We start from the raw sequence: 24,970 nt of genomic DNA, 5'->3' as shown, positions 1-24,970 counted from the left end.
ACAAATAAATCCATTTCAGAGAAAATGGACTGAGGATCAAAACTGGGTGCAGGTCAAGGATAAGGCAGATGTAGCTTATACCACTTTCCTATGTATATAAAAGAAACTGCAGTCTTTTATAACCCATTCTCAGAAATGACATACCAACCCTTCATCTATACTCCACTGCCCACAACCAACAGTATAACACAGGAGACTACACACAAGCCATGTGAATACCAGGAGCCATCACTGTCTTGGAGGCTGGCTACTGACTGTCCTGATTATCTGGCCTAATTCCTGAGTTATATATAGGACTCAGTGAGTGTGAGTCTTTACCACACACATTCTCAGAATTCTCAGAGAATTTCTCACTCATTTCTTCTCATTTCCCTTTTAGGTCCCACGATGAAACTGAAACGGCTCACAGTTCTGGAGAAGTACAAAGATATCATTGACTCCTTTTACCAAGAGCAAAAAATGTAGTCAGGGCCCATGCTTGCAGTTTCTACAGAATAGAGGGCAGGCGTTCCGAGCCTCTTCCTGAGCCCCAGGTCTCTTCAGTCTGGACACAGGCATTTCTGGCAAGTCTGTTAGATCTCCAGGTCAGGGCACAGCACTGGCTCCACATTTACCAGGTCTTACGCCAACAATAGCTGACAATTCCGACAAGCTTCACGTATGGGTAGTTTTAATTCAGTTTAAGTATTGCTTTTTGTTCAGGTGACAAATGAGGTCAACTCTCCTTCCAGAACGAAAGGGCTGATAATTTTTGGCCTTAGTTCCAAGTAGATTAAAAAGCTGCTAGCTCACATACAGGACAGCCAGCAGCAGGCTGTGGAGGGGGTGGGAGGGAGATGGCTGACACTGCTCGTGTGCGCTGCAGGAAAAGCAATCAGTTACAACTTACCTAGCGACCTGACTTACTCTGGAATCGCGGTGGGCATCGCCGACCCTATTATTCCATTACCAGGCACTCCTCTGCCACACACATGCCAACTGACTTGATGCTTAATAAAACTGCTGCTGCTGGTTTGATTCTATTTAATGTATAATTTGAATATTAAACCTTTTAACAGAACTGTCAACAAGGACCTGATTTTTTTGTCAATTGAGCAGGTGGGACCAGTGCAGACAGTAGTGGGTATTTAAGTCACAGGACCGTGCACAGCAGGCGTGCGAGTGACCATTAGTGCCCTGGAATAAACAAAGGTGCAGGATGGCGTCAAGTGGAGCATTCTCATAAAAACAGCCAACTCTACGTTAGCCTGTCGCCACCAGACCACCCCACTTCCACCCTGAATATGGGAAGCAGCCATTCTCAGTAGCAAGCTGAGCCAAAATGACCGAAGGCATCTGAACAGGAAACAGGTAGAGAAAGCAAACATCTCAATCAGTTTTGGAATTCTTTATTACTTTGAACCCAAGAGCCACTGATAACTAGCTCAATCCAATGAAACACAGAAAGCAGCAGCTTAAACAAAGGAAAATACATTTAAGATTATAAGTCTGGTTACAAGCTTAAAAAGTTACCCAGGCAGGAATATCATTGCTAAAAAAAAAAAAAAAAAAATCCCCTTGTGACCTGGGTACATTTTGCAAAGCCACAGGTTTGCAATGTTACACAAGGGCCAAGGGAGGTCATGAGTTGTCTTTGGTTGTGGGGCCAGAGGGTAACTGTTCATGAAAATAGTGAGTGTCTGAAGATTAAGAAAATCATGCTGCAGCAGAGGATAAGGGAGAGGAAGGCAGGAAGGGAAAGGAGACACCTGAAGGTCAAAAGCTGAGCCCAAGCCTAAGCCCAAGCTCAAGCCCCAGCATGGCACAATTTTGTGAATTAACTCAGGCTGAGTCGCCTCCAGTCTTTGGAATGTCATCTTGTACTGCTGATGCAGAGGGCAGTAATTGGTGCTCTGGGATAGGAGAAGGGGCAGTTGTTGAAATACGAAATTAACAGTCAGCATCCCGAGTTCCTCAATTGGAGCCAAAATACATGTGTTCAGGCCTTTAAGCAGTATCGCCCCCAGAACTACCAGCTGTAGTGTGGTCCATTCCCAAACAGCAACGTGCAAGAATAAGTTTACAATACACTCAGCCCTTCTGGCTTAAGATCAGGGGCTCAGAGGCTGTGACAACTCATGATGCTGAAAATGTATCCAATGAAAATGAAGTACTAGCTCTCTGCTTCATTAAAAGCTCTTGGAAAGAATATTAAATCTCAAGACAACAAAATAATTGAATGCGCAATACATTTGTGTTTTTGTATCCAATATATTATCTTTGTCATTAACAAAAATTATATCTCTCATTATATATTTCAGGGATCTGAAGTTTTTATTCATAATCAGTAATTTCTGTAAAGGACAAATCTGTCTCTATTTTTCATATCATTTAGAAATATACCACATTCACTCTTTTTGATGTGAACTTTCCCAGGAAATTTCTCTTGTGCCCATTTAGTTTTATAAGAGTGTCATTTTGTGCTATTACATCAATATCCTGTTTTATTTTCATTATGTTTTTCAACAACCAAAGAAAATAAGGTTTTTCTTAAAAAGTTAGACATTTTCTCTTATTAATTCTGTATCCTGATATTTACAGCTGAAGATAAACTATTTTAACTTAAGTGTAAAATGGTTTAGAATAGCAAATGATACAGTCCACTCAGAGTTTACCAAAAAAACATTTACCAGGTAGACACTTAATAAATAAAACAAGCACTTGGAAAAAGTTCTTTGAAAACAGACCTAGGGACATCCACCTGCATCTTTTGCGCAGATTTCATTAAGGCCAGATCTAAAAATGTACTGTCAAGAAACAAGCGAACCAATGCATACATACGTAGGTATTCTAAATAGAGGTTTATGTGGTGTCCATTTAGAGTGACTGATGCAAATACCAGTTGTAGAAGCATTAATCTAAATCTTTCACTCGGCGACAGATTTCCTCTGTGAAGTCTGAGCATTTTGCATTGCCTCCCAAATCTTTTGTCAAGCTCTGAGAAAAGGAAAAAGCAAAAATAAAAGATGTATCCACAAACTAAACTAAACCAAGAAGATTTTAAAGCCCTCAGTGAGATGCCACCTGGGCAAGTTTCTTGGCTGCTCTTTCATTTAGTTCCTCATTTCCAAGTGAGGAACCACTCCACCACCATCTACCCAGCCCAGGAGGATCGGGATCCAATCTCATAGCGTATACATCGCACTACGCAAAGAATAAGGCGCTCTTGATGCAAAGGGAGGCAGGGAGCTTTACCAAAATTTTCCCTTTGTTCACACAATGGATCCTAATACAGATTAGTTGGTCATGGATATTTAAATAAAAGCAAATCTAAACAAGAAGTTTCATAAAAATCCTTGGGAAATATGTCTCAGGAATAGACCTGAGACATATTTTGATCTATTTTTGTTTTTATTATTATTATTTTTTGAGATGGAGTCTCACTCTGTTGCCCAGGCTGGAGTGCAGTGGCACGATCCCAGCTCACCACAACCTCTGCCTCCTGGGTTCAAGCGATTCTCCTGCCTCAACCTCCCAAATAGCTGGGATTACAAGTGCATGCCACCATACCCAACTAATTTTTGTATCTGATCTATTTTTGTAGGCTGGGAAACAAATACGAAGGAAATATTTAAATCACTAACTCTTTTTTTTAAAAAAAAGAGATGGGGTTTCACTATGTGGCCCAGGCTGGTCTTGAACTCAGAGGCTAAGGTGATCCTCCTGCCTCAGCCTATAGCTGCCAACTACAGGCATGCACCACCACAGCTGCCTAAATCATTAACTCTTAAACCTCCCTCTTTAGGAAAGAAAGCCTCCCATACAACCGATCTGTTCTACCAGCTTATCCTTTCTTTCCTGCATACAGACCCCAATATATTTAATTCTCTTTATCTTTCCATCCTACACAATAAAAGGGCTCACTGTGTAATTCAGGCACCTCTCTACTGGGCTGTAGATTATAACTTCCCAAATATAACTTTAAAGAATAAGAAAATCGTATGACCTCCAATGTGATTATCAGGCTGTTAAAAAGAAGCCTGAATTTCTTGTATTTTGGCTTCACGATATAATTTCAAATTACAGAATTCTTTTTAAAAGAAGGGACCAACTTTGAAGATACTATGCTAAGTGAAATAAGCCAGACTTAAAGGACAAATGCTGTATGATTCCACTTACATGAGGTACCTAGAGTAGTCAAATTCATAGAGACAGGAAGCAGAACGGCGGGTGCCAGAGGATGGGAGGGGGAAGGGAAAGTTACTGTTTAACGGGTGCAAAGTCTCAGTTTGAGAAAATGAAACTGATCTGGAGATGACTGACGGCGATGGTTACATTACAATGTGAATGTACTTAACATTATTGAACTGTATACCTAAATATGGCTAAAATGGTAAATTTTATGTTATGCATATTTTTCACAATTTTTGTTAAAAAGGACGGGATGAGTCTTCAAGTGCATTATCTCCTCTCACTTTGGAAATAACCCGCCACACTTCTTCCACGGGCCACAGTTGCTTACGGAGGCAGAGAAGCTTGTTGGGTAAGACCCAGACTGGGTGTTAATACCAACTTGGTCATTTAGGAGCTGTAAAACCTTGGACAAATTATTTAATCTCTCTGTACCTCAGTTTCCTCATCTATAAAATGGAATTATAGCATCTATTTCAAAGAGTTATAGAAAAACTTTGCTGAGATGATATATAAAGAACTTACAAGTTGCGTGAGTATTCAATTAATATTAGTTACTACTTTTATAAGCCTTCTGGATTGCTTTTGTATTATAGATGCACATAGTGTGACATATAAGACTATTGTATTAGAGGCACATCTGCATCTGTATCTGCCACTAGATTCCCAGCTCCTTGAGGCTCAGCATGTTACCCTATTCATCATGTTATTCTTCACACCTTATAAGGTACACTCAATAGACGTTTGTTATGAAGAGGAAAAAGTTGTCTATAAAAATCAATGAACTTGGCTGGGTGCAGTGGCTCAGGCCTGTAATCCCAGCACTTTGGGAGGCTGGGCAGGAGGATCACTTGAGGTCAGGAGTTCGAAACCAGCCTGGCCAGCATGGTGAAACCCCATCTCTACTAAAAATACAAAAATTAGCTGAGCGTGGTGGCATACACCTGTCATCCCAGCTACTAGGGAGGCTGAGGCAGGAGAATCGCTTGAACCAGGGAGGTGGAGGTTGCGGTGAGCCAAGATTATGACACTGCACCCCAGCCTGGGAGACAGAGCAAGACTCTGTCTCAAAAAAAAAAAAAAAAAAAAAAAAAAAAATCAATGCACCCGGCCAAGGTCACACAGCTAATAATAGAATAACTGGGCATGTATCTGATGCTGGCTCCCAAATCACTGACCTTTCCACTGTACACTGATGTCTTGATGTCAGATGTCAGTGCTTCTTAACTTTTTTTGGATGAAATATCTAGATCCTCACCTCAGAAAATGCACACATGTGCACACATACCCTGTTCAATCTGGGACCCACATTAAGAATCCTTGTTCAACATCAAATGCTTGGGCCCGTGTGAGAACTATTATCTGTCACAGCCCCTTTCACTCAGATACAACACATGGAAGCAATGCATTTTACCCAGCACAAGTAAATCAAGATTCCTGTTACCTTTCCATCCTTAATTGTAGCAAAGCATGCGGCCTCAATTCTTGCAGCATGGTCAAAAAGTCCCATGTGGCGCAACATCATCACGGCACTGAGCAGGAGGGCTGTGGGATTCGCCATGTCCTTGCCTGCAATGTCTGGAGCTGTCCCATGAACCTACACATCGGGAAAAGTAGCATCATCAGGGGAGAGGCAAGAACTAACAGTCTTCTTCTGGGAAAGCTGGAGTCTTAATCATCTTTCCTCAGCAATAGAAAATATGCACTGAAAGCTACTGTGTGCAATTCATCTGATACGGACTGAAGAAATAAAATCTGGGTTGGGCGTGATAGCTCACACCTGTAATTGCAACACTTTGATAGGCCAGGAGGATCACTTGAGGTCAGGAGTTCAAGACTAGCCTGGGAAACATAGTGAGACCCCATTTCTACAAAAAAATTAGAAATTAGCCAGGTGTGGTGGTGTGTGACTACAGTGCCAGCTACTTGGGAGGCTGAGGCAGGGGGATTGCTTAAGCCTAGCAGTTTAAACCTGTAGTGAGCTATGATCACACCAGTGTACTCCAGCCTGGGTGACAGAATAAGGACCCAACTCAAAAATAAATAAATAAATAAAGACTTGGAGCAATAAAGAGCTAAAGTAATTTTTTTTAAGTATAAAAATATAGACCAACAATCTTTTTCAGTCAATTTTTGGTAAAATATTTTAAGTAAGGAAGGATACATAACAAATACCTGGAGGGAAATGAAGAGATAAACCAAACATATATATATGTACATATAACAAACACAGGCTGGGCGCAATGGCTCACACCTGTAATCCCAGCACTTTGGGAGGCCAAGGCGGATGCATCATCTGAGATCAGGAGTTCAAGAACAGCCTGGCCAACATGGTGAAACCCCATCTCTACTAAAAATATAAAAATTAGCCAGGTGTGGTAGCACACACCTGTAATCCCAGCTACTTGAGAGGCGGAGGCAGGAGAATCACTTGAACCTGGGAGGCAGAGGTTGCAGCGAGCCAAGATCGCACCACCGCACTCCAGCCTGGGTGATGGAGCAAGACTCCATCTCAAGAAAAAAAAAAAGCATCATTTTGTTTTGACAATTTGAAAAATGAATTAAAGCGTACTTATACAGATAACTCCTCCTGCGTTCATACACTGTTCTGACCTGAATTCTGTTTCAGGTGTCAGGGTCCTTACCGACTCAAAAATTGCAACCCCATTGGCTCCAATGTTGCCACTTGGTGTCACACCAAGACCTCCGATCAATCCTGCACACAGGTCACTAGGGGAAGAAAAGCATTTCAAAGAATGTTTTGAAAAATAAAACATCTCACCTAGCACCCAGATTTTAGTTTTTAATTATCATTCTCCACTAAAAGGAACTAGCGTTCCTTGGATAAATGGCTGATTCCAGGGCTAAGGTTAGGAAAATACAGATGAGCTTGAGCATCTTACTGTGTCAGAAAGCAAGGCAAGGTTCAAAGAACGAAGGGCTGTGTCTAAAGGACACAGGAGACATGGTGAAGGGATCCCCACCAGCCGAGTTAGGACAACCTAGGCATCAATATTCATGATTATGACGATGGATATATCACTGAATAAAACAGAAAACCATGTCCACAGCCAGGCTCAGTGGCTCACACCTATAATCCCAGCACTTTGGGAGGCCAAGGTGGGCAGATCACTTGAGGTCAGGAGTTCGAGACCAGCCTGGCCAACATGGCGAAACCCCGTCTCTACTAAAAATACAAACATTAACCAGGTGTGGTGGTGTGCACCTGTAATAATACCAACTACTCGGGGCTGAGGCAGGAGAAACACTCGAACCTGGGAGGTGGAGGTTGCAGTGAGCCAAGATTGCGCCACTGCACTCCAGCCTGGGGGACAGAGCAAGACTCTATCAGAAAAAAAAAAAAGAAAGAAAGAAAAACAAAACCACGTCCATATTGACAGATAAACAAGAAGGAAAAACATTCTTACAGTTGTGTGCCAACTCATAAATATAGAAAAAATGGCCTTAGAAAATCACCATTTGGCCAACATCTTATCTCTCTCTCTCACTGTGTGTGTGTGTGTGTGTGTGTGTGTGTGTGTGTAAAAGAGAGAGACAGAGAGAGGCACAAAGGAGGAGAGGAGGAAGAGGAAGGGAGGAAGGAGGAAGGGAGGGAAAATGGGAAGGAGTAATAAAGTAAATGTGATAAAATGCTGACATCTGGGGAATGTGGAATCTGGGTGTTGAGTACAAGGGAATTCTTTGTGCCATTCTTACAACTTTTCTGTAAGTCTGAAATTATGTCAAAAGTTACCAAAAAATAGTAACAACGACCACCCACCTACCTGGCTATACATAACAAAACCTTGAAATCGATCAATTAATGAAACATTTAAAAACTGGGAAGAGTGAGCTAATGATTAGGGAGAAAGAGCCCAGTGATGATTTGGCAAATAAATGAAGGAACAAGCCACCCAACATGTAATAATTCATATCACAACCTGAATTGTTAGAATTCAATTCATACGTTGTAACACTTTATTTTATAATACTCAATTGAAAATGTTAAGCCATAATTATGTTAGGATGTTTATAAGTAAATTATAGGCTAAAATAAAAAGGTTGCAGCCAGACTCACCTAAGGATGTCTCCATACAAATTTGGCATAACAAGAACATCAAATTGGGAAGGATCTTGTACCATCTACAAGGAATACATTTGTGCATTTAGTAATCAAAATCTGCATCCCCACAACACACACACTATTCACCATAAAAAGTAGCAGGTAAGTGTGAATATATACTTACATTCAAACATACTGTATCAAGGTACATCTCATTAAATTTAATATCTTTACAGTTTTCTGCAACTTCCCTGCATTTTTGTAGAAAAAGCCCATCTGACATCCGCCTGTATTTAATCAAATAAAAACTGCTGAAAAAAAAGTCTTACAGAAAGAAAAGAATCAAATCAAAGAAGTAAAGTAAGTTCGAGAAATTTAAGTTCCAGAAGCCAAGCTACCTGATCTCAATTACAATAAAATCATTTCTTAGGTAGTTAATAAAATATAAGCTGAAAATGTCTTAGGATCCTTCTGAAAGTATAAAAGGGTAAAAATATAAAATAGTTTGATCATAATAGAGAAGACTATATTTTTATAGTGTTGTCTAACAAGAATGAAGAAATATCCACTAATATTATTAAAACTGCTTTCAAAGGTTAACATAATAATTTAAATAGTTTTACTGTTTTGCATGTTCAATGCTTCTCTTAGGTTAGGAAAACTGTTAACATATTCAGAGGACTTCAACAGCCTCTGGATGAGAATTTAAATGGGCAGAGTTAACACATCAGGTATTGTTAGCACTACTTTAAGCCTCCCACTATTCCACTTCTAAAACGTATGCTATGTGGCCTCTGCTGATGGCCCCAGCATCTGGGGACCCAGAGGCTCCAGCTTCCTTTCCTGATAACCCTCAGTCCCTCCTTGAGCTTCCAGGACCTGAATCACCATCCCCTCCTCATTTGCTCCTGTCATTCGCCCAGTGAGGCACAGTAAACAGGAGACTCCAGGCCGGGCACAGTGGCTCATGCCTGTAATCCTAGCACTATGGGAGCCCAGGGCAAGTGGATCAACTAAGGTCAGGAGTTTGAGACCAGCCTGGCCAACATGGTGAAACCCCATCTCTACTGAAAATACAAAAATTAGCCAGGCATGGTGGCATGGGCCTGTAGTCCCAGCTACTCGGGGAGCTGAGGCAGGAGAATTGCTGGAACCTGGGAGGCAGAAGTTGCAGTGAGCCAAGATCGCGCCGCTGCATTCCAGCCTGGGCAACACAGACTCCGTCTCAAAAAAAAAAAAAAAAAAAAAGAGGAGACTCTGACAGAAGAGAGATGTTGGATCTTTGGATTGCTACAAGGTTCTTTTTCAAAGATATTAGGAATCAAGGAGCAAGCTGAAGAGGAGAAAGAGAGGCCCTGTCACTGCTCTCCCACAACAAAGCAAGATGGGGTGCCAGTCCCCGCAAGGAGCTCACATGATGTTGGCTTTGTGCACCGCCGTGACGTTGCTCCGGTGGTTGTTCCGGGCATACTCAAAGGCAAACTCAGCAATGCGCTTGCTCGCCCCCTCGGTGATGAGCTTGATACTCTGCACAACTCCATCAACGATCTGCAAGAGAGGAAGTCCCGCCTCGCTGGAAAGCGTGTGACAGCAACGCCGTGGGAGACAGAGGGTGGGGAGTAGACAGTAACATTTGTGGCAAGCCTGCACAGTGCCAGCTAGCATGACTAATCACACACACTGCTATGTCAATGGGGTTCATATAACTCCAGCCATAAGAGGTATTACGAGCCCCGCTGCACAGATGAAGAAAGCTAAGATGCAGGGACAGTCACCTGCGGAAGAGCATACCTGTGAAGTGAGGGATTCAAAATTCAGAGGGCATATTCCCAAGCTTGTGACCTGAACCACCATGCCTTACATCTGTTTGAGTACTGTCAGCCAGACACCCAGTACCAAGACAAACACCCACAACTCCTCACAGAGATAAAGCAGTTCTGTCTCTGGGGTCCCAGATGCACAGAAAGCAGCCCAAGCAGGAATAAAAAGGAATCTGGAGTGAACATACCACATGCTCAATTCCACTGTATTCTCCTTCTGTGTTCTCTCGAATGGTCACAATATTTACATCGGTGTAAGGGGTTTTATAGCCTTCGATAGAGACACATGGTCGAACATTTGCGTAAAGGTCAAATGTTTTGCGCAGCAATAAATTCATAGATGGGTGACCGGCTGCTATTGGGGTCTTCAAAGGGCCTGTTATACAGAAGAAAACTCAGATGACACGAGAAGGCATTCTGGTCTCACGTGTGACCTACTAACCCACCTAGGCTACCTTGTGAAATGTGTTCTGCCTCTAATTCACTCTCTACCTGAGACTCAAATGAAGGAGGAAAACTTCCTCATGGGAGCTTTCTGAAATATGAACTGCATTTCTTATCTTAAGAACTTCCTGAGGATCAAGCATTGTAATCATGTGCTTGACATGATCTAACCTTTACCATCAACCCGTACAACAGCAACTCTGTTACTGTCATTTGAAAATGAAGAAAAAAGAAAAAATAAACTAAGAATAAAAAACTTGCCCAAGCCTTCTAGCCAGTAAGTAGCAGAGATGAGATTCAATGTTGGTTCTGTCTGTGGTTTTAAAGCCTACGCTTGCCGGGTGCGGTGGCTCAGGCCTGTAGCCTGTAATCCCAGCCCTTTGGGAAGCCAAGGCAGGCGGATCACTTGAGGTCAGGAGTCCAAGACCAGCCTGGCCAACATGGGGAAACCCTCTCTCTACTAAAAATACAAAAATTAGCTGGGCATTGTGGTGCGTGCCTGCAGTCCCAGCTACTTGGAGGCTGAGGCAGGAGAATGGCTTGAACCTGGGAGGCAGAGGTTGTAGTGAGCCGAGATCACGCCACTGCACTCCAGCCTGAGCGACAGAGCAAGACTCTCAAAAAATATAAAAATAAAGCCTATGCTGAATTTAAATCTACCCCTTGCTAGTATTTTTGAATCATGGCCTTAAACATGTATTAATTAAAATAATGATAAAAATGTAGGCCAGGCACAGTGGCTCAGTCAGGCCTGTAAACCCAGCATTTTGGGAGGCAGAGGCAGAAGGATTCCTTGAGCTTAGGTATTCCAGATCAGTTTGGGAAACATACTGAGACCCAATCTCTACAAAAAACTTTTTTGAAAATTAGCTGGGCATAGTGGCACACCTGTAGTCCCATCTACTTGGGAGGCTGAGGTGAGAGGATCGCTTGAGCTCAGGAGGTCAAGGCTGCAGTGAGCTGTGATCACACCACTGCACTCCAGCCTGGGCGACAGCGAGACTCTGTCGCAAAAAATAATTAAAATAAATAAATAAATATACAAATGTAAAAATTAAGCAAAAGATACATATAGTTCAAGATTAAATAGAGATACTGTTATTTGGTATCATCCAGTAATACTTTAATGCTTTTACTGGGGGAAAAAAATATCTCAAATGAATAAAGCATCTTACTGTGAGTAGTTTCTTCATAAAAGAACAGCTTTACTTTCACAGAAGGCCAGGCCTTATTCAGTTTAAATGCATAAATTTTCAAAACTATGTAACCCCTGTAGCGAAAATCTATAAAAACCCCGGTCTCTACTTCAGTGCTACCTTTCAAGCCCATCTTGTTCTTATCCATGGACTCTTTAGCCTCTGAAGGGATCATCCACTTTCCTCCGGGTCCTTGAATGGCAGTGACGTTCCGCTCCTCCCACTGAATAGGTGCCTAGATGCCACATTACAGAGCAGTGAGCTGGAGAGACTTAAAGGAAACTGACATTCATACTGCAATGATGAACAAACTTATTCAACTTTCAACTTTGTTTTTGAGACAGAGTCCCGCTCTGTTGACCAGGCCAGAGTGCAGTGGCACGATCTTGGCTCACTGTAACCTCCGCCTCCCAGGTTCAAGCGATTCTCTTGCCTCAGCCTCCCGAGTAGCTGGGATTACAGGCACATGCCACCACACCCAGCTAATATTTTTTGTATTTTTTTTTGTAGAGATGGGGTCTTGCCAGGCTGGTCTCGAACTACTGACCTCAGGTGATCTGCCCACCACAGCCTCCCAAAGTGCTGGGATTACAGATGTGAGCTACCATGCTCAGCCCTTTTTCAACTTTGGATGCGACTGCTAAAAACAGTAAAGGTCCAGAAAGTTCCTGGCATGCAAGAAGAGATGTCATTCTCTAGCAGGCCCAGAGGAATTCTCCACATTACCTGTGCCCAGTCATCACTCCCAGCCACCACCTGCCCACTTATTTTTTTTCACAAGGGCTCTTAAGAGTGGCTATAATTAGAGTATCATAAAGAACAGAGGAATATGGTTCACAGAAACATTATATAGTACTGATACATGGATGAAACTTAAAAACATCATGCTAAGTGAAAGAAGTCAATCATAAAAGACCATATAAGATTCTATTTATATGAAATGTCCCAAATAGGCAAACCTATAGATATAGAAAGTAGATGAGTGGTTGGCTGCCTAGGGCTGGGGAGGAAAAAGGGGGAGGAGGTAGGGAGGGAGAGAGACAAAATGGGGAGTGACTGCATAGGGTATGGGGTTTCTTTTTGGGTGAGGAAAATGGTCCAAAATTAGATTGTGGTGATGGCTGCATGACTCTGTGAATGTACTAAAAACCACTGGATTGAAAGGTGCACTTTATAAGGATGACTTAGGCCCGGCGTGGTGGCTCAATGCCTGTAATCCCTGTACTTTGGGAAGCCAAGGTGGGTAGATCACCTGAGGTCAGGAGTTCTAGCCCAGCCTGGCCAACATGGTGAAACCCTGCCTCTACTAAAAATACAAAAATTAGCTGGGTGGGGTCGCGGGCACCTGTAATCCCAGCTACTCGGGAGGCTGAGGCAGGAGAATAGCTTGAACCTGGGAGACAGAGGTTGCAGTGAGCCAAGATCACGTCATTGCACCCCAGCCTGTGCATTAAGAGTGAAACAATGTCTCAAAACAAATGAAAAATAAAAATAAAAAATAAATAAAAGGATGAATTATATCTTGATAAAGCCGTTTTTAAAAAACAATATTATATTTTAAAAAATATATATATAGGCCAGGCCCGGTGACTCACAACTGTAATCCTGGAGGCCAAGGTGGGCAGATCACCTGAGGTCAGGAGTTCGAGACCAGCCTGACCGATATGATGAAACCCATCTCTACTAAAAAAACAAAAATTAGCCAGGTGTGGTGGCATGTGCTTGTAATCCCAGCTATTTGGGAGGCTGAGACAAAAGAATCACTTGAACCCAGGAGGTAGAGGTTGCAGTGAGCCAAGATCGCTCTATTGCACTTCAGCCTGGGCAACAAGAGCAAAGCTTATATATATGAAGTATAGAAATATATATATATGAAGTATAGGAATATATATATATATATATATAGGAGTATAGGAATTATGAAATCCAAATCAGATTCCATATATATATATGTATTGCATAACCTATGAATGTACCAGTTGAAGGTATAAACAAACATCTCTTTCTCTCTACCTACATCCTTCATGTGTGTACACACACATTTAACAGCCAGCACACAGAGCATGTCCTAGGACAGAAGTTCAGAGTCAGACACAGTGCTGGTCACAAGCAGCTTACAGCTGAATCCACTTACAGAATTTTAAAATTATCTACCTGTATCAAAGGCTCAGCTGTTAGAAGTAATAACACTCCATTCTTGATAACACATCAAAAACTTTATTTTAAAGAGATTATTTCAAAAGCGCCTATATAGATTTTTGAAACATCAATTCTAGTCTTTTTTTTTTTTTTTTTGCAAAAAGATGGGTGATTTGGCAGGGCTTAAAAGATCTCAAACCCAAGCAGGACTTAAAGATCCACAAATACTACAGTACTACTTTGATTACTTTACATATAACTGATGCCAATGCAGGAGTTTAAACTATCAACAATAGGAGCAGCCAGCCAGGTGCGGTGGCTCACGCCTATAATCCAAGCACTTTGGGAGGTGAAGGTAGGAGGATCGCTTGAGCCCTAGAGTTCAAGACCAGCCTGGGGAATAGAGCGAGACGAAAGAAAGGAAGGAAGGAAGGCAGGAAGGCGGGAGAGAGGGAGGGAGGGAGGGAGGGAGGGAGGGAAGGAAGGAAGGGAGGGAGGGAGGGAGGGAGGGAGGGAGGGAGGGAGGGAAGGAAGGAAGGAAGGAAGGAAGGAAGGAAGGAAGGAAGGAAGGAAGGAAGGAAGGAAGGAAGGAAGGAAGGAAGGAAGGAAGGAAGGAAGGAAGGAAGGAAAGGAAGGAAGGAAGGAAGGAAGGAAGGAAGGAAGGAAGGAAGGAAGGAAGGAAGGAAGGAAGGAAGGAAGGAAGGAAGGAAGGAAAGAAAGAAATAATGGCAGTAGCAAACACTGAGACACACACTGTTAAAGTGACAATCTGTGGAGATGAACAACAGACCTTACTAAATTTCATAGAAATGTATACAATGCATCCTAAAAGTTCACAGAATCCAACTGTCTAAGAAAACTTTTCAGTGAATCATCATTAAATGTATTTTTTAAGCCCACTTACTTTGGCAGCATCAAAAATCTTCATAACTGCAGCTGAAATTTCTGGGCCAATACCATCTCCTGGAATTAAAGTTACTGTCTGAACCTGAACATAAGAAATTATCAAAGAAGACAGTCAGAATTTTTATTTTTGAAGGCTTAAAAAAGAACATTTTGACAGAGAAATCCACTTTATGTCTCAGAAAGATTCAAACGCTGTTAAGAAAACAGATATACCTCCCCCAGGGTCATCAAAGGGGAGGCAGGAATCATCAGAGACTCTGCAATCCTGCTCTTTACCTGAGTTCAGAGGTTTTAAAAAGAACCCAAATGATACTCTTTACTTAAACGAAAATAAATTAAACTATCAAGTAGATTTCCTAATTGATATTTCTTTTCAGACAAACTGCAAAGAGACCAATTAATTCAAACCTTTAAAACCAAAGACAACAACAACAACAAATTAACAATGTTCTCTCACTAAAATTTGGAGGGTTTCTCATGAAGGCAAGTGTTTTCCTTTCCTTTTCATTGTGATCCCGGAAAGCTGCTCATGCAACTTCTTCTTCGGCCTTGCAAAACACTTTCAGACACATCTCCAAAATATTACTGAGGTCTGTTTTGGTACTCAGGGAAAATCAGACTTTTTATCAAGAGAGCTTCCATTTTTTTCTTAGTTCCTCTATAAAACTGTCTGCTTAAATCTAAGAGTAATCTACATAAGCTTGGCAAAGTTGATCTGCAACTAAAAAGAATAGTATCCGTCATCATACCTGCAAAGCCTGAGTCACACTTAGAATGACAATTATTGTTTTTATAATGTAACAGCAATGATTTACTCTGAGGCTTCAGGCAAAACGAAGCCAGCATTTCAAACGCAGAAATAAAAATACGTAAGGGAGAAGATCAGCACCTCTTTTTCCATTTGGGAACCATATATTTTATTATCTTGGGACTTCACCCCACCTAGGGGCTTGGCTTTTTTTCAATTCTAGTTGCTTGAACTGCATTTAAAAGAAATCACTAATTCAAGTTTCCTTGGTCCTTTGCTTCCAATGATTGTCTGCCCAGATTGGTGGACTAATTATTTCTGATTTTTTTCTGTACAACTGAAGAGACATTTTTATTTTTTTCATTTTTCTAATTTTCAGTTTTTATTTTTTAGAGATGAGGACTCACTATGTTGCCAGGCAAGAGCGCAGTGGCTACTCAGAGGTGTGACCACAGCTCACTGAAGCCTCGAACTCCTGGCCTTAAGCAAGTCTCCCACCTCAGTCTGCCACCTCAGTCTTAGCCAGGGCTAAGGCTCATACCAGTTTTCCCGGGTTGACGAAATCTTTAAAAAAATAAATATATTCTCTTATTTCTTCAAAAATAATCTCCTCCATCAAGCAAATTTTTTTTCAAATAAATAGCCTGAAAATTAAATAATAGCAGACAGCAATGATCATCTTATTTGCTTATCAGAATGCGTTTGAAATGCTAGCATGGCTATCCTCGAGCTTGAAGTGCAAGCCCTATCCTGCATTCTTGGCATAAGCAGAGCCAAAAGAACGCTTTGGCTGCTTCTTCCTGTTCTCCCAACGTAATAATAAATGTCATCAAGTCAACAGAGAATCTACTTTTCTTCCACAATACAGGAAGTAAATGGAGGAAAAAAAGTACTATGGTCTTATAAATCTTACACGGCATAGATGTTATATGGGAGTAGAGGAATTACGAAATCCAAATCAGATTCCGTAAAAGGCGGGGGCGGGGATAAAAACAAATAGGAAGTCACTGACCCACAGTCTTAGAATGTTCCAAAAATGTGGTATCAGCTTTTAAAGCACAGAACTCTGATGCTGGGAATTCTAAAAGCAGCAGATTTAATGAACAATAGATGATCTACTACTGCAATAGTCTACAAAGCCTATATAAGGAAAGTCCAAGCCTATAGGGCTTATAGATGTTCGAGGCATTCCTAATTGGCATTCCATCTACTGGGTTTAGGGAAGCTCATAAAATAACAATGCAAAGCAGGTTTTGAAGCTTCTCAACAATTTTCTCTCAACTTGTACAAGTTTTGAAAAAAGCTGTCTCACCGAAACAAGATTGTGAAATAAAATAACAGGCTCAAGGGTACTTTCTATCTATTTTTAATAAGGCTCCTTCAAGATATTAATGTGACAAACTTACATAGCCAGCTGTCAGACAATTCTTTCAAATGTGCAAGTAACCTAATAGATTTGTGCATGTCAGTCAATAATTTCAACATACATTATAAATATGGCCAATTTTCCCTAATTTTAAATGAATGGAGATAAAATGCTATATAATAAATATATTAGAGCATCTTTCTTGAGAAACTTCTAAAAGGAAAAAATAAAAGACATAATTATACTCACACCACCAGTAAAACCTCTGGTCACCTGTTTTGGGTTGTGGAATGCCCCCAGCAGCCGAGAGACCTATATTAATATCAACAGAGAGACATCAAGCACAGAATTAAACCACACACAGTAAAGAAGAGCGAGGAAGTCTTGATGGTTGGTAATGCTGCAACTTGGCATGGATATATTCAGTAGCTTCCCAGGAATACAAATCTCATGTATTAGCTCAATGTGGCAAGCTATCTCAGATTTGAAAGCCTAAATACTCAAATTTTTACTTTAGATTGACAACCTAAGTACTATATATTTCAAAGTCAATTTAACTAACATAAGTTGTCAAATAAAAGATGTTGAAGGTAGAATAAAACTACTTTTTCAGCTCAAACATACGGACTTTTCTCAGATGAGTGGATCATTTTGTGCCAACATTCTTGAGCATCAGGTCAATTTAAGGGTAACATATACTCTAAGAAAATAACTATTAATTTTAGAGCCAGGATGTTCCTCATGAAATCCAGAGCACAACTCACTTATTTCTTGTTGTTTTAGGCTTTTTGAGACGGGGTCTTCCTAGGTTGCCCAGGATGGAGTGCAGTGACTATTCAAAGGCACAGTCACAACTCGCTACAGCCTCCAGCTCCCGGGCTCAGGTGACCCTCTTGCCTCAGCCTCCTGAGTAGGTGGGATTACAGGTGTGCACCATGACACCTGGCAACTTGCTTATTTCATAAGGGAAGACACTGGTCCCAAAGAAAAGGATTTGCCTAAGGTCACACAGCGAATAATTAGCAAAATGGAAACCCACATACAGGTCTTCTGACTCCTAGTCCAGTGCTCCTTCAATTATACATTATATCTATTCTGTGAATATTAAGAAATTACACTTTATAGTAAAATCTAAGAAAGTTTATTTAATACCATCTGATGCCCATGCCATACAGAATAAAGATTTTAAATAAATTATTGTTTCTTCTGATAATATAGGTACTGTGGTCATTACTGTCAGTTTGCTGGGACTAGGAAAAGATACAAAAAATAAAATAAAAGTTACCCAGTAATCCCCACACCAAGATATTACCACTGGTATGTGTTTTTTTTTTCTCTCTGTCTCTCTCCAATTAACATTATCATATACCAGAAATATAAATTTTAAAGGTTTATTATAAACTTTAATAACTTAGTCCTTGAGAACAGGTACAAAGTCATACTACATTACTATAAACAATATAAAAAAAGAATCTACATAGACCAAAGGTATTAAAATGCATTAATTTTTTTTTTTTTTTTTTTGAGACAGAGTTTCACTCTTGTTGCCCAGGCTGGAGTGCAATGGTGCAACCTCGGCTCACTGCAACCTCCACCTTCTGGGTTCAAGTGATTCTCCTGCCTCAGCCTCCCGAAAGTAGGTGGGATTACAGGCATGCGCCACCACGCCCAGCTAAGCTTTTTGTATTTTTAGTAGAGATGGGGTTTCTCCATGTTGGCCAGGCTGGTCTCAAACTTCTGACCTCAGGTGATCCACCCACCTTGGACACCCAGAAGTGCTGGAATTACACGCATGAGCCACCACACCCAGCCGCATTAAATTTTTTTAAAAGCAACTTTTTCTCCTGCTAGACACATTTGTTGTATCCTGTCTTGATATTTTTTTCTGGGGTCCGAACCTTTGCTGAAATATTTATTGGCATCTAACAACCAACAGCCAAAAAAGGTATGAATGAATTTTATTCTCTAATCTTCTGGTATCTATAGTCATGACTCTGCATTGAAAATAAGACACGGCCAAATCCAAAAGAATACTCTATGCCAAAACTATTGGCCAAAATGTTAATCCTAGGGCATGATTCATCTACCAGCGAGTGGGCTATTGGAAGGGAGGCCATTTAAAGCCTACTTTGTGACAAGAAAATTGGCACGTGTCCTTTCTTCTCTCCCTGAACAAAAAAGAAGGAAAAGACATTCACACAAAACTCATGTCCTTGTGACAGAAGACCCAACCAACCAGCCTGGGCAACAAAGTGAGACCCTGTCTCTACAAAATTAGCCAGGCATGGTGGCACACACCAATGGTCTCAGCTACGTGGGAGGCTGAGTCGGCTTGAGCCCAGGACTGCTTGAGCCCAGGAGTTTGAGGCTTCTGTGAGCTATGAAAATCAGCCTCTGCACTGCAGCCTGGGTAATGGACCAAAAAAAAAAAAGGAAAGAATGAAAAAAACCAGACCAAAATGACTGATTTTAACATGTAAACCCATCCTAGCTGCATATGCTGGGGGCAGCAATGTAAACCCAGGAGTAAGGATTTGTGTTTTGTTCACTGTTGTATCTAGTGTCTAGAACAGTCCCTGGCTCATAGAAGGTAATCAATAATTTAAAAAAAAACTGAGTCCAGCCTCAGTCACATCTCTACCTGAAGAGTTTCCAACCCAGCAGATAGCATTAATACTTGCAATGATCTTCTTTTCCATGTTTGTCATCACTCTTGCATGATCTTAGAATAAAGTAGTACTGCACCTAAGTCATCACAACGACCCAGAACTTTAAGTAAAATAAAATTTCCCAAAGCACCATTTAAAGGTTACTTTGCGACAGGCAGAGAATAAAACTGACATGAGGCCGCGCGCCGTGGCTCACGCTTGTAATCCCAGCACTTTGGGAGGCTGAGGCGGGCAGATCACCTGAGGTCAGGAGTTCAAGACCAGCCTGACCAACATGAAGAAACCCTGTCTCTACTAAAAACACAAAATTAGCCGGGCGTGGTGCACATGCCTGTAATCCCAGCTACTCAGGAGGCTGCAGGAGGAGAATCACTTGAACTCGGGAGGCAGACTCAGCTACTCAGTGAGCCAAGATCCCACCATTGCACTCTAGCCTGGGCGACAAGAGCGAAACTCTATCTCAAAAAAAAAAAAAAGAAGGCCAGGTGCAGTGGCTCATGCTTGTAATCCCAGCACTTTGGGAGGCTGAGGCGGGTGGATCACCTGAGGTCAGGAGTTCAAGACTAGCCTGGCCAATGTGGTGAAACCCTGTCTCTACTAAAAATGCAAATATCAGCTGGGTGTGATGGTGGGTGCCTGTAATCCCAGCTACTTGGGAGGCTGAGGCAGGAGAATCACCTGAACCTGGGAGGTGGAGGTTGCAGTGAGCCAAGATCATGCCATTCCACTCCAGCCTGGGCAACAGGAGCGAAACTCTGTCTCAAAAAAAAAAAAAAAAAAAAAAACTGACATGAATTCTTTCTCCTCTCCCAGCCCAAAAAAGAGGAAAAAGACATTCACACAAAACTAGCTTATGTCTTTGTGACAGAAGATCTGACCAATCAGCCTAGGCAACAGAGTGAGACCCCACCTCTACAAAAAAATTTTAAATATTAGTCAGTATGGTGGCACACACCAGTAGTCCCAGCTACATGGAAGGCTGAGATGGCAGGATTTCTACTGTATAGAATACTCATATACTCATATATATACACACACAGATATATATCACATCATTTTATTTATATAAAACCTGTAGAGATAGGCATTAGTGGCACTTTTCAGATGAGGAAACTGAGGCCAGGTTGATGGAGCCTGGACCAAAACCCTGAACTTTGGACTTCAGGTCGTGGGCCATCTTAATCCGTAACTCAATTCCTTTTTTACCTCCAGGCTCCAACTTAAAAACATGTAAATAATGTTGTACACGGGTTCTGAGATGCGTTTAAAAAAAAAAAACTTTTTTTTGAGACAGAGTCTTGCTGTTACCCAGGTATGATCTCCACTCACCACAGCCTCCACATCCTGGGTTCAAGCGATTTTCCTGCCTCAGCCTCCCGAGTAGCTGGGATTACAGGAGCGCACCACCACGCCCAGCAAATTTTTGTATTTTTAGTAGAGATGGGGTTTCAACATGTTGGCCAGGCTGGTCTTGAATTCTCCACCTCAAGTGATCCGCCCGCCTTGCCCTCCCAAAGTGCTAGAGTTACAGGCATGAGCCACCATGCCTGGCCACAAACAAACAATCTTAAATGGAAACTCAACAGAGGAACTGTCCTGATTGAAACCGGCATCCAGTTCTGCACCTCCACCATCCTGGGGTCAGCCTCTGAGCCACCTTCTGCTCCAATCCCTAAAGTGAGAAGCTGGCCCAGAAGTCAAATGACTCTGCCAAAGGTCACACAGGGAGTACATGTCAGAGAACCTCATCGTCTGACTCCACAACCCAACACTTTCTGAATACCTACTATGAGGGTTTTTTCCTGCAGATCACACTAAAGGCAAAACAAATTTACCAGCACAATCATTATCAAGTGTTGCTTTAGTGCCTCACTGTGAAGGCAAATGTACCTACCAAAGATGAATTGGGTATTTAATGTAAGTTCAGAGATTAAAGGACTGAGTTCAGTTTTCACAGTGACACAGAAGTTGCTTTACTTCTAGGAGCAAATGTGACATAAGCCTTATCAACACAAGCAAATCTGGGTCTGAAGAGCATGACAAAGTAGAACCTAGTTATTGAACAAAAAAGCCAGTTAACGCCGGGCGCGGTGGCTCACGCCTGTAATCCCAGCACTTTGGGAGGCCGAGACGGGCGGATCACGAGGTCAGAAAATCAAGACCATCCTGACTAACACAGTGAAATCCTGTCTCTACTAAAAATACAAAAAATTAGCCGGGCGTGGTGGTGCGCCCCTGTAGTCCCAGCTACTCGGAGGCTGAGGCAGGAGAATGGCGTGAACCCGGGAGGCGGAGCTTGCAGTGAGCCGAGATCCCGCCACTGCACTCCAGTCTGGGCGACAAAGTGAGACTCCGTCTCAAAAAAAAAAACCAGTTAATGATGCCCATGAAAACCACTGTCTGTTGGATGACAGATAAACATATTGATAAGAAAGCTTCAGATTTTTGTGTTCCTTCCGTATATACCAAGTGCTTTCGCATACATTATTTTATTTAATATTCAGACAACTCCGTGATGTAAGTATAGATATTCACAGATGGGCATATTATGGCTTAGAGATGTTTAGCAATTTACTTAGGGTCACATAGTCAATCAGGGGAATTGCTAGGATTTAAATCTGGGACTTCTAAATTCCAGTACAGAGATCTTTTCATTAAATAACAGTGCATCTCTGGACCTCTCTTTAAACCGAAAAAAAGGGAGAAAAGTAGTATCAAACTTATAGAAAAACGTTAAATTGCTTATAGGTTTCTAGGGGACCACCCTTTCGTAGCAACAGGAGACTTGAGGCCTGATGACCTGTACCCATAATTTGTTATGTGACCTTGGGAAATGGGAACCAAGACACCTAGGTTCCTCTCCCAGCTGACACCGACCTCCTGTGTGACCTTGAGCAAGTTCTTCTTCAGGCACAGGTTAGTTCCACTGAGAAGCTAAGGAACCGCACAGATGATCTAAAACCCTTTCCAGCTTCGGCATCTGAGCTGTCAAGGAGAGCTAAAGCGTTTGCAGGATTCCCACCAATGAAAGGTAAAAGGAAGGCTCTCCTGGTCTCTCTCTGAAGGTTCAGATGGTAATTCCAAGGTGTAAGATGCCCTATATCCTCTGAAGGGGAAATAGCTACAAGAGCACTAGAGGTCTGACTGGGATGAGCGCCAAAGGGAAAACAATCTGATAGGGAAAAGGGCCCCAGGATTCTCTCACCTGGGAAAACCTCCCAAGCTCAACGCCAGTGCCCGTGGCACCTGCGGTTCCCCGGCCAAGAGCCGCGGAGACAGCGGATGAGAGGTCTGGATGGTGCTGAGAGGATCAGTCCGGCAGCAGGGCCGCAGCCGGGGAAGCGGCCCGGATGGCGGAGCCGGGGCAGAGGTTCCCGTGACTCCCGGGCTCCGCGCGAAGCCTGGACTCTGGCCCGGGTGGATGCGGGTGACGGCAGCCGGATCTCTGCAGGAGCAGGACCGGCGCCCCCCGCCTTGACCTTGACGCCGCCCCCGCCTCTGCGCTGCTGACCCGGCCCAGGGCGGCCCATAAACTGCGAGCCGGCCACAGAACGCGGGGCACGGGCGGCCAGGATCGCCTCCCAAGCTCACCCCGCGGGCCGCCACCGCCTCTCTGTCTGGCCTGCGCGCCCGCCCACACCCGGCACGCGGCCGGCTCTCCTGCCACCTCTCGCGACCAGCCTCCCTGCCACACGCCGGCCGGCCAGCGCTCACCTTGGAGATCCATGCGGGCCCAGCCATCGCTTCCCCTCCGGCTCCGCGGCGACAGCGGCAGCAGCAGTGCGCAAGCGCCCTCCCCACGCTCGGAGCCCGCCCCTGCACGGCCTCGCCCCCTAGGAGCCCCGCCCCCGAGACCGCCTCAGGATTGCTTCGCGCTCGCTCGCTGCCCCGCCCCTGGACATTCCACTGGCCAATCGCCGGGCTCCTCTCTCTGTGACTTTCCTGGCTGAGCTCCAGGCGGACCCGGAAACTGCCTAGCCGGGATCTCGGGGAAAGCTTCCTCCTCTCCTCCCTGGTTCACTGACTCGCTGTTTAGGTAAGACGTTTGTTCCACACCTACTAGGTGATGATTAATCTTCTAGGATCTTGGGGATATAGCGCTTCTCACAGAGTTTACAATCCCGTGGAGGAAGACGCATAATTTCTCATTCCACAAATTTTGACTTTTTTTTTTTTTTTTTTTTTGAGACTGGGTCTCGCTCTCTCGCCCAGGCTGGAGTGCAGTAGCCCGAACAGGTTCACTACAAAGCCTCGACCTCCTGGGATCAAATAATTACTAAGCCCAGCGATCTGCTCGCCCCAGGCTCACAAAATGAGCCACTGTGTCTGGCCGAATTTTATTTTTTACCAGCTTTATTGAAGTATAATTTATATATCATAACGTTTACTCACTGTAAGTGTACAGTTGGATGATTTTTAGTAAATGTAAACAGTTGCACAACCATCACCACAATCCAGTTTTTGAGCATATGAAAATGTTTCTTGGCCGGGCGCGGTGGCTCAAGCCTGTAATCCCAGCACTTTGGGAGGCCGAGATGGGTGGATCACGAGGTCAGGAGATCGAGACCATCCTGGTCTACACGGTGAAACCCCGTCTCTACTAAAAAATACAAAAAATTAGCCGGGCGAGGTGGCGGGCGCCTGTAGTCCCAGCTACTCGGGAGGCTGAGGCAGGAGAATGGCGTAAACCCGGGAGGCGGAGCTTGCAGTGAGCCGAGATGCAGCCACTGCACTCCAGCCTGGGCGACAGAGCGAGACTCCGTCTCAAAAAAAAAAAAAAAAAAAAAAAAAAAAAAAAAAAAAAGAAAATGTTTCTTGTGTCCATTTATAGTCAATCCCGCTCCTGTCCTCAATCCCAGGCAACTACTAATCTGTCTTTTTAGCTCTACAAATATTTCTGAGGGTCAACTAGATGCCAGACACTGTTTTAAGTGCTGGGGCTTAGTGTCCAGTAGGAAAGACAGGCATCAATCAAGTGTCACACACATATGTCATTAAAACTGTTGTGCCAAGAAGCAAAAGAGCAAGGAGCTATGGCAAGGCAAAATCAGGCAACCTGATTCAAACCTAACCTGGAGATCAGGGAATGCTTCTCTGAAGAAATAACATCCATACTTACCTTTCCCCTCGTCCTCTCCCTGTCCATCACAAACTCCTGAGCTCCTGCTGATGGCCAGGCCTCTGGCTGGGTGCCAAGGGAGGTCAGGTGTTTAAACCAGGTCTCTGCTACCCTACCCTGGCAAGTGTTCTATCCAGAGAGGAGCTGCCCACCCACCCAGAGAGGTGATGAGTGCAGTAGAGGAGTGATCCCAAGCGCTTTTATGACCTAAATAATAAACTGCAGCTAAGTCTGTGGCCTTGTCAGGAAGGAGGGCTTTTATCAACCCCTTTCCATTGGGCCTCTCCCCCTCATCAGGCCCTGACAGTCCCATCCTGAAGTGTTCTCCTA

General features: G+C 43.1%; 2 protein-coding genes across 5 annotated transcripts in view; one reads left to right on the top strand and one right to left on the bottom strand.

Moving 5' to 3' along the window:
- Positions 1-1,067, top strand: part of ACSBG1 (acyl-CoA synthetase bubblegum family member 1) — a 64,983-nt gene extending 63,916 nt beyond the window's left edge. For 2 of the 3 annotated variants that reach the window (XM_010378657.2, XM_030930538.1), the window contains one exon: positions 380-1,067. In XM_010378657.2, coding sequence (XP_010376959.1) covers positions 380-465 — 86 coding nt within the window. In that variant the 3' untranslated portion in view covers positions 466-1,067. The remainder of the gene's footprint in view (positions 1-379) is intronic. The other variant, XM_030930539.1, reaches the window with a different exon arrangement.
- A 305-nt stretch (positions 1,068-1,372) lies between these two features.
- Positions 1,373-23,338, bottom strand: IDH3A (isocitrate dehydrogenase (NAD(+)) 3 catalytic subunit alpha). 2 transcript variants are annotated; one of them, XM_010378658.2, is made up of 11 exons: positions 23,236-23,338; positions 17,102-17,164; positions 14,737-14,820; positions 11,814-11,928; positions 10,242-10,429; positions 9,648-9,781; positions 8,418-8,520; positions 8,249-8,313; positions 6,816-6,900; positions 5,615-5,767; positions 1,373-2,976 (listed from the first exon to the last, which is right to left on the bottom strand). In XM_010378658.2, exons 1-11 carry the CDS (start codon positions 23,260-23,262, stop codon positions 2,893-2,895), a joined length of 1,101 nt encoding a protein of 366 aa, XP_010376960.1. In that variant the 5' UTR covers positions 23,263-23,338; the 3' UTR covers positions 1,373-2,892. The 2 variants fall into 2 exon arrangements, with proteins under 2 accessions (XP_010376960.1, XP_030786400.1); XM_030930540.1 differs by having other exon boundaries at positions 17,126-17,164; positions 23,236-23,298.
- Between the last annotated feature and the right edge of the window lie 1,632 nt (positions 23,339-24,970).

Source organism: Rhinopithecus roxellana, chromosome 5 (assembly GCF_007565055.1).
Source record: "Rhinopithecus roxellana isolate Shanxi Qingling chromosome 5, ASM756505v1, whole genome shotgun sequence".
NCBI lineage: Eukaryota > Metazoa > Chordata > Mammalia > Primates > Cercopithecidae > Rhinopithecus > Rhinopithecus roxellana.
The sequence above is the reverse complement of the archived record's forward strand: the minus strand, read 5'-3'. Positions and strand labels throughout refer to the sequence as shown.